Genomic DNA, 10,375 nt, shown 5'->3' on the forward strand with positions numbered 1-10,375 from the left:
CATAGTACACTCGCTCAGAACACTCACCCAGTACATTCGCCCAGTACACATGCCCAGTAGTCACATAGTACACTGGCTCAGTACACTCGCTCAGTACACTCACACAGTAAACTCATCCAGTACACACGCCCAGTACACTCGCCCAGTACACTCGCCCAGTACACTCGCCCAGCACACTCGCCCAGCACACTCACACAGTAAACTCACAGTACACTCACCCAGCACACATGCCCAGTCCAGTCACATAGTACACTGGCTCAGTACACTCGATCAGTACACTCACACAGTACACTCGCACAGTACACTCACCCAGTACATTCACACAGTAAACTCACAGTACACTCACCCAGTACACTCGCCCAGTACACTCACACAGTACACTCGCCCAGCACACTCACACAGTAAACTCACAGTACACTCACCCAGTACACATGCCCAGTCCAGTCACATAGTACACTCGCTCAGTACACTCACACAGTACACTCACACAGTACACTCACACAGTACACTCACACAGTACACTCACACAGTACACTCACACAGTACACTCGTCCAGTAAATTCACACAGTACACTCACACAGCACATTCACACAGTACACTCACCCAGTACACTCGCACAGTACACTCACCCAGTACACTCGCCCAGCACACTCACACAGTACACTCACCCAGTACACTCACCCAGTACACTCACCCAGTACATTCACACAGTACACTCACCCAGTACACTCACCCAGTACACTCACACAGTACACTCGCCCAGCACACTCACACAGTAAACTCACAGTACACTCACCCAGTACACATGCCCAGTACAGTCACACAGTACACTCGCTCAGTACACTCGCTCAGTACACTCACACAGTAAACTCACCCAGTACACACGCCCAGTATATTCGCCCAGCACACTCACACAGTAAACTCACAGTACACTCGCACAGTACACTCGCACTGTACACTCGCACAGTACACTCGCCCAGTATACTCGCCCAGCACACTCACACAGTAAACTCACAGTACACTCACCCAGTATACTCGCTCAGTACACTCACACAGTACACTCGTCCAGTACATTCACACAGCACATTCAATGAGGCACTCTCAATTAAGACGCGAGAGCGACATCAGTAATCAAAGGCTTTAATATACAGAGAACAGGACTGCATCCGAGAGAAGTGTGCTCGCAAAATGGAGTCTCATCTTATATCCTGTTTCCAGGGGGCATAGCCAAAGGCGGAGTCACCCATGGTTCTAAGCCTCTTAAAGGGGCAAGGTATTAAAGGTAAATACCGATCATCACATTCACCCCCTGTTTAAAAAAAACACATAGTCCGTCGGGGGTGAAGTGTTTTAAATTATAAGTTCAGTCTTTGTGGTGGTCTGATCGTCCGTGTTGACTTTCGCTGCTCCGGTGGTGGCGCCATGGATGCGGTCGGTTCCGATGGTGGTCTATCCGGGAGCACTGTTGACTGAGGCTTTGCCCGCCTTGGAGTGGGGGGGGGGGTATCAGGAGTGTTTAGGGTGGTCGGTGCCGGCTGGGGGGCAGGGGGCGCTATGGGGGGGGGGGCGCTGTCGAAGTCGGCAGTCGGTGCGGGGCTGGGAGCGTCAGTAGAAGGGGGGGGGTCGGTGGGGAAAAAGTCGGGGTCGGTGGGAGAGTCGGTGGGGTCGGTGGGAGAGACAGCGGGTGCCAGGTCTCGCAGGGAGACGGTATCCTGCCTGCCGTCGGGGTGCTCGACGTAGGCATATTGAGGGTTTGCGTGCAGCAGGTGGACCCTCTCGACTATTGGATCCGTTTTATGGCTCCTCACGTGTCTCCGGAGGAGGACTGGACCCGGAGTCGTCAGCCAGGGTGGAAGCGAGACCCCAGAGGTGAACTTCCTGGGGAAGACAAACAAACGATTTTGAGGGGTCTCATTCGTGGCCGTACAGAGGAGCGACCTAATGGAGTGCAGGGCATCGGGTAGGACCTCCTGCCAGTGGGCGATTGGGAGACTCCTTGACCGTAGGGCTAGGAGGACAGCCTTCCAAACTGTCGCGTTCTCCCTCTCCACTTGCCCGTTTCCCCGCGGGTTATAGCTCGTCGTCCTGCTCGAGGTGATGGCCTTGCTGAGCAGGTACCGACGCAGCTCATCGCTCATGACCGATGTACCCCGGTCGCTGTGGATATAAGCGGGGAAACCAAACAGTGTGAAGATGCTGCACAGTGCCTTGATCACGGAGGCCGAGGTAGTATCGGGGCAGGGGACAGCAAAAGGGAAGCGGGAGAATTCGTCGATGACAGTGAGGAAATAGATGTTGCGGTTGTTGGACGGGGGAGGCCCTTTGAAGTCCACACAGTCGCTCAAAGGGCCCAGAGGCCTTTATCAGGCGGGCCCTGTCTGGTCGATAGAAGTGCGGTTTGCATTCCGCACAGATCTGGCATGCCTTAGTCATGGCCTTGACCTCTCCTGTGGAGTAGGGTAGGTTGCAGAACTTGATGAAGTGGGCAAGCCGGGTGACCCCCGGGTGGCAGAGGTCATCGTGGATGGATCTCAGGCGGTCCAATTGCGCGTTGGCGCACGTGCCACGAGACAGGGCATCTGGGGACTCATTGAGCTTCCCCGGGCGGTATTTAATATCGTACGTATAGATGGAAATCTCTATTCTTCACCTCAGAATTTTGTCGTTCTTTATTTTGCCCCGTTGTGCGTTATCGAACATAAAGGCGACCGACCGTTGGTCGGTGACGAGGGTGAACCTCCTACCGGCTAGGTAGTGCTTCCAGTGTCGCACAGCCTCCACTATGGCTTGTGCCTCCTTCTCGACTGCAGAGTGCCGGATTTCTGAGGCGTTGAGGGTTCGGGAGAAGAACGCTACTGGTCTGCCCGCTTGGTTGAGGGTAGCAGCCAGGGCGACGTCCGATGCATCGCTTTCTACTTGGAAGGGAATGGCTTTGTCCACCGCGTGCATGGCGGCCTTGATGATGCCGGCCTTGATACGGTCGAAAGCCGACTGGGCCTCATCCGTCAGGTGAAAAACCGTAGGCTTAATGAGTGGCCGGGCTTTGTCCCCATATCTGGGGACCCACTGGGCGTAATAGGAGAGAAGCCCCAGCACCATTTGAGTGCCTTGAGGCTACGGGAGAGGGGGGAGTTCCTTAAGGGGACGCATGCGGTCGGGGTCCGGGCCTAGGACCCCTTCTCCACGATGTAGCCGAGGATGGCTAGCCGGGTTGTGTGGAACACGCATTTCTCTTTGTTGTACGTGAGGTTGAGGGCCCGGGCAGTCTGGAGGAACTTCCTCAAGTTTGCGTCGTGGTCCTGCTGGTCATGGCTGCAGATGGTGACGTTGTCCAAGTACGGGAAGGTAGCCCGTAAGCCGTACTGGTCCACCATTTGATCCATTGCCCTCTGGAAAACGGAGACTCCGTTTGTAACACCAAAGGGTACCCTGAGGAAGTGAAACAGCCGACCGGCCGCTTCGAAAGCCGTGTAGGGGCGGTCCTCTGAGCGGATAGGGAGTTGATGGTAGGCCGATTTGTGGTCAACCATGGAGAATACCCGATACTAGGCGATTTGAGTCACCATTTCATCTATGCGGGGAAGTGGGTAAGCATCGAGTTGTGTGAAGCGGTTTATTGTCTGGCTATAATCCACTACCATTCGTTGCTTTTCCCTGGAGCGGACTAACAATACTTGGGCCCTCCAAGGGCTGTTGCTGGCCTCTATGACCCCCTCTTTTAGTAGCCGCTGAACCTCCGACTTGATGAAAGTCAAGTCTTGGGCACTGTACCGGCGACTCCTGGTGGCGACGGGCTTACAGTCGGGAGTGAGGTTCGCGAAGAGGCGGGGTGGCGCAACTTTGAGTGTCGCCAGGCTGCATACTGTGAGTTGGGGCAGGGGTCCGCCGAACTTCAGTGTCAGGCTCCGGTGGCTGCACTGAAAGTCGAGGCCGAGCAGCATGTGGGCGCAGAGTTGAGGAAAGATGTAAAGTTTAAAACGGGAGTATTTCGCGCCTTGAATTGCGAGGTCAGCGACACAATAGCCAGTGATTTGAACCAAATGGGACCCTGAGGAGTGGGCGATAGTTTGGGAGGCGGGGTGGATGCGCAGGGAGCAGCGCCTTACCATGTCTGGATGGATAAAGCTCTCCGTGCTCCAGGAGTCAAATAGGCAGGGAGTGTCGTGGCCGTTGATTCGCACCCGCATCATTGCGTTTCGCAGGTGTTTCGGCCGCGATTGATCGAGTGTGATCGCTCTTAGTTGCGGGCCGTCAGAGTCGAACTCACAAAATGGCCGGCCGGAGTCACAAGATGGCCGCCGCCGCCGGTCGCACGTGTCGGGTTTTGAAGATGGCCGCCGCCAAGATGGCCGCTCCCATGACTCGCACGAGGTCGATGACGCGTCAGAAGTGGGCATGTCCGGCCACCGTGCGGCCGTGTTGCGGGGCCTGTGAGACCAGGAGCTTGATTTCTGGGCCTGGTGAAGATTTTGTTTGTGGCCTTTGGGGCCAGCCAGGCAGACTTTAGCGAAGTGCCCTTTCTTCCCGCAGTCGTTGCAGGTCGCGGATCGGGCCGGGCAACGCTGACGTGGGTGCTGGCCTTGCCCACAGAAATAGCATGGGGAGCCCCCGGAGTGAGTGGATCGTCGCGTGGCACAGGCCTGTAGCGTGGCCGAGTCTGGAGGGGATCGAGAGGGGTTCGTAAGGTCCGCGGAGTACGTACGGAGGTTACGGTGGGCCGTTTCGAGAGAAGAGGCGAACGTTACCGTGCCTTGGAGATCCTTTGCCCCGTCTTCTAGGAGCCGCTGCCGGATGTACGAGGACCTGATACCAGACACAAGGGAGTCGCGGATATGTAAGTTCCTGTGTTCTTCTGCCGTCACTGCTTTGTGGTCGCAGTCTTTCCACGAACTCGTCCAGCGTTTCGCCGGAACGCTGGCTGCAGGTTGAGAGCAAATGTCTGGCGTGTACCTCATTAGTAGTTTTTATGAAGCGATTCTTCACTATTTCGATCGCCGCCTCATAGGTCGTAGCGGTTTCGATCATGGCGGAGAGTCGGTGGCTCACCCGGCCATGTAGTAAGCACAGCTTGCGAGTGCTGTTGACATCAGTCGTTGAGGAGTCCAGATAATCCACGAAACACGGAGCGAATGTTTAAAAATTTCCGGGGCTTCCAGCAACCTGCCGTCCAGGTTGAGTTTCTCTGGTTTTAGAGCGCTGTCCATCTTGATGTGTCTGTATATTAAATTGAGGCACTCTCAATTACGACGCGAGAGCGAGGTCAGTAATCAAAGGCTTTAATAAACAGAGAACAGGACTGCATCCGAGAGAAGTGTGCTCGCAAAATGGAGTCTCATCTTATATCCTGTTTCCAGGGGGCGTAGCCAAAGGCGGAGTCCCCCAGGGTTCCAAGCCTCTTAAAGGGGCAAGGTATTAAAGGTAAATACCGATCATCACATTCACACAGTACACTCACACAGTACATTCGCTCAGTACACTCGCTCAGTACACTCACATAGTACACTCACTCAGTTCACTCGCTCAGTACACTTGCTCAGTACTCACATAGTACACTCACTCAGTACACTTGCTCAGTACACTCGCTCAGTACTCACATAGTACACTCAATCAGTACACTCACTCAGTACACTCGCTCAGTACTCACATAGTACACTCGTTCAGTACACACGCCCAGTACATTCACACATTAAACTTACCCAGTACACTCAACAGTAAACTCACCCAGTACACATGCCCAGTACAGTCACATAGTCCCGACGCCCAGAACACTCACACATTAAACTCACCCAGTACACTCAACAGCAAACTCACACAGTACACACGCCCAGTACACTCACATAGTACACTCGCTCATTACACTCGCTCAGTACACTCGCTCAGTACACTCACACAGTAAACTCACACAGTACACACGCCCAGTACACTCACATAGTACACTCGCTCAGTACACTCGCTCAGTACATTTACACAGTACACTCATACAGTACACTCACCAAGTACACTCGCCCAGTACACCCGCCCAGTACACTCGCCCAGTACATTCACACAGCACACTCACACAGTACGTCCACCCAGAACACTCGCCCAGTACATTCACACAGTACATCCACCCAGTACACTCACACAGTACACTCACCCAGGACACTCACCCAGTACATTGACACAGTATATCCACCCAGTACACTCACACAGTACACTCACACAGTACATTGACACAGTATATCCACCCAGCACACTCACCCAGTACACTGGCCCAGTACATTCACACAGTGCACTCACAAAGTACACTCGCCCAGTACATTCACACAGTACACTCACCCAGTACATTCACACAGTACATCCGCCCAGTACACCCACCCAGTACACTCGGCCAATACATTCACACAGTACGCTCACCCAGTACACTCGCCCAGTACACTCACCCAGTACACTCACCCAGTACACTCACCCAGTACCCTCGCCCAATACATTCACACAGTACACTCACCCAGTACACTCACACAGTACATCCACCCAGTACACTCACACAGTACACTCGCCCAGTACACTCACCCAGTACACTCATCCAGTACACTCACCCAGTACACTCACCCAGTACACTCACCCAGTACATTGACACAGTATATCCACCCAGTACACTCACCCAGTACACTCACCCAGTACGCTCGCCCAGTACGCTCGCCCAGTACACTCGCCCAGTACACTCGCCCAGTACACTCGCCCAGTACACTCACACAGTACACTCGCCCAGTACACTCACACGGTACATCCACCCAGTATACTCACCCAGTACATTCGCCCAGTACACTCACCCAGTACACTCACACAGTACGTCCACCCAGAACACTCGCCCAGTACATTCACACAGTACTCACCCAGCACACTTACCCAGTACACTGGCCCAGTACATTCACACAGTGCACTCACAAAGTACACTCGCCCAGTACATTCACACAGTGCACTCACACAGTACACTCACCCAGTACATTCACCCAGTACACTCAGACAGTACACTCACACAGTACATCCACCCAGCACACTCACCCAGTACACTTGCCCAGTACATTCACACAGTACACTCGCCCAGTACACTCACCCAGTACACTCACCCAGTACACTCACCCAGTACACTCACCCAGTACATCCACCCAGTACACTCACCCAGTACACTCACCCAGTACATCCACCCAGTACACTCGCCCAGTACACTCACCCAGTACACTCACATAGTACACTCGCTCAGTACACTCGCTCAGTACACTCGCTCAGTACACTCACACAGTAAACTCACATAGTACACACGCCCAGTACATTCACATAGTACACTCGCTCAGTACACTCGCTCAGTACATTTACACAGTACACTCATACAGTACACTACCAAGTACACTCGCCCAGTACACTCGCCCAGTACATTCACACAGCACACTCACACAGTACGTCCACCCAGAACACTGGCCCAGTACATTCACACAGTACATCCACCCAGTACACTCACACAGTACACTCACCCAGGACACTCACCCAGTACATTGACACAGTATATCCACCCAGTACACTCACACAGTACACTCACACAGTACATTGACACAGTATATCCACCCAGCACACTCACCCAGTACACTGGCCCAGTACATTCACACAGTGCACTCACAAAGTACACTCGCCCAGTACATTCACACAGTACACTCACCCAGTACATTCACACAGTACATCCGCCCAGTACACTCACCCAGTACACTCGCCCAGTCCACTCACCCAGTACATTCACACAGTACACTCACCCAGTACACTCACCCAGTACACTCGCCCAGTACACTCACCCAGTACACTCACCCAGTACACTCGCCCAATACATTCACACAGTGCACTCACACAGTACACTCGCCCAGTACACTCACCCAGTACACTCGCCCAGTACACTCACCCAGTACACTCACCTAGTACACTCGCCCAATACATTCACACAGTACACTCACCCAGTACACTCACACAGTACATCCACCCAGTACACATTTACACAGTACACTCGCCCAGTACACTCACCCAGTACATTGACACAGTATATCCACCCAGTACACTCACCCAGTACACTCACCCAGTACACTCGCCCAGTACACTCGCCCAGTACACTCGCCCAGTACACTCACACAGTACATCCACCCAGTATACTCACCCAGTACATTCGCCCAGTACACTCACACAGTATGTCCACCCAGAACACTCGCCCAGTACATTCACACAGTACTCACCCAGCACACTCACCCAGTACACTGGCCCAGTACATTCACACAGTGCACTCACAAAGTACACTCGCCCAGTACATTAACACAGTACTCACCCAGCACACTCACCCAGTACACTGGCCCAGTACATTCACACAGTGCACTCACAAAGTACACTCGCCCAGTACATTCACACAGTGCACTCACACAGTACATTCACCCAGTACATTCACCCAGTACACTTGCCCAGTACATTCACACAGTACACTCGCCCAGTACACTCACACAGTACACTCGCCCAGTACACTCACCCAGTACACTCACCCAGTACATCCACCCAGTACACTCACCCAGCACACTCACCCAGTACACTCACCCAGTACACTCACCCAGTACATCCACCCAGTACACTCGCCCAGTACATTCACACAGTACATCCACCCAGTACACTCACACAGTACACTCACACAGTTCATGCACCCTGTACGCACGCCCAGTACAACCACCCAGTACACTCACCTAGTACATCCACCCAGTACACATGCCCTGTACACCCACCCAGTACACCCACCCAGTACACTCACCTAGTACACTCGCCCAGTACACCCAGCCAGTACATTCGCTAAGTATACCCACCGAGTACACTCACTCAGTACACTCGCCCAGTACAGCCAACCAGTACACTCACCCAGTATACCCATTCAATGACTCACCCAGTACGCCCACACAGTACACTCGCGCAGTACACTCGCCCAGTATACCCATTCAATGACTCACCCAGTACGCCCACCCCGTAACCCGCTCAGTACACCCACCCAGTACACCCGCCAGAAGATGCGCTCATACACCCACCAGGTATACACAGCAGTACACTCACTTGGTAGAGTTGCCTAGTATACCCAACCAGTGCACTCACACAGTACACCACACTCACCCAGTACGCCAACCCAATAAACTCGCCCAGTATACCAACCCAGTATACCCACCCAGTACGCTCACACAATACACCCACCCAGTGCAGAATCCCTACAGTGTAAAAGGAGGCCATTTGGTCTATCGTACCTACCTGACCCTCTGAAAGAGCACCTTACGTAGACCCAATCCTCCGCTCTATCCCTGTAACCCCATCTCACCTGCACATCTTTGGGCTCTGGGAGGAAACCCACGCAAATACGGGAAAAACATGCAAACTCCACACAGTCGGGAATTGGGTCTGGATGCTGTGAGGCAGCAGTGACAGCAACCGCGATGGGAGTTCTGCTAACTGATCCACGGTTAACAGATCCTAACCAACAGATCCTACACCAGCCACATCTTGGTCCTGGATAGCCACCAGCTGGCAGGTCCTCACATTGGGAATCCCAGTCCACCAGACATCAAACTTTTTAACAGGCTGACCTGCCCTCTGGTCACCCGAGGGCAGAAGTTATTTTGGCATCTCTCAACTCACAGCCACCACACAAATGCGATAACCCTGACCCGGGAGATCTACAGAAAAGAGCTTGTTGACCTTCTCAGCAAAGCTGGGCTCTCACACTGATAGGCACTCGAGCTGGCACAGCATGAGGACATTTACATTTGGGCCATTGGTGGTGGGAGGGGGGGGTGGGGGCAGGACTCACCACTCAGCCGCCTCAGAGCGGCATCTCTGTATCTCTCCTCTTCCTCGCTGATGGTAAAAAGGCCCCTCAGGCTCGGGGTGGACAGGCAATGCCGAACCGATGCCCGTTTGAGCTTCTTGCCTTGCCTGCCTGCTGCCGTTCCCAGATGATGCTGCATGTCAGCGGGGTTAGCCGGCAGGACCCAGCATCCGATCCAAACTGTGCCCAGGTTCAGCGGGAGAGCCAGCAATTCATTGCGAAGCCCCCCCCCCCCCCCCCCCGCGCGCGCGCGCGGACAGCAGCCCCGGACAATGACACCGGGATGGAGCACAGCCTCTCCCGGTCTGTGTCTGTGTTGTTCAGACGCCAGTGATGCTGTTCCGAAATGCAGCCTGTTCAGCCCCAGACCCAGCACTCTCCCTGCTTTCCCCACACTCAGGCAGCTCACTGCACTTTATACCTTTCCAGGCACTGAGTGAACGAGCAAGGTTCCTGTACAGGTTTCCCTGGCAACAGTGGCAGTATCAACGCGTTTGAGCGGATCTCTC

At 54.0% G+C, this 10,375-nt stretch overlaps 1 protein-coding gene across 3 annotated transcripts in view; it reads right to left on the reverse strand.

Moving 5' to 3' along the window:
• The window catches only part of map7d1a (MAP7 domain containing 1a), a 315,894-nt gene extending 305,804 nt beyond the window's left edge, over positions 1–10,090 (reverse strand). For 2 of the 3 annotated variants that reach the window (XM_038801643.1, XM_038801627.1), the window contains exon 1: positions 9,849–10,089. In XM_038801643.1, coding sequence (XP_038657571.1) covers positions 9,849–10,005 — 157 coding nt within the window. In that variant the 5' untranslated portion in view covers positions 10,006–10,089. Of the gene's footprint in view, positions 1–9,848 lie in introns of all 3 variants that reach the window. The other variant, XM_038801635.1, reaches the window with a different exon arrangement.
• Between the last annotated feature and the right edge of the window lie 285 nt (positions 10,091–10,375).

The sequence above is a fragment of the Scyliorhinus canicula genome, chromosome 1 (genome assembly GCF_902713615.1).
Source record: "Scyliorhinus canicula chromosome 1, sScyCan1.1, whole genome shotgun sequence".
In the NCBI taxonomy this organism is placed as follows: domain Eukaryota; kingdom Metazoa; phylum Chordata; class Chondrichthyes; order Carcharhiniformes; family Scyliorhinidae; genus Scyliorhinus; species Scyliorhinus canicula.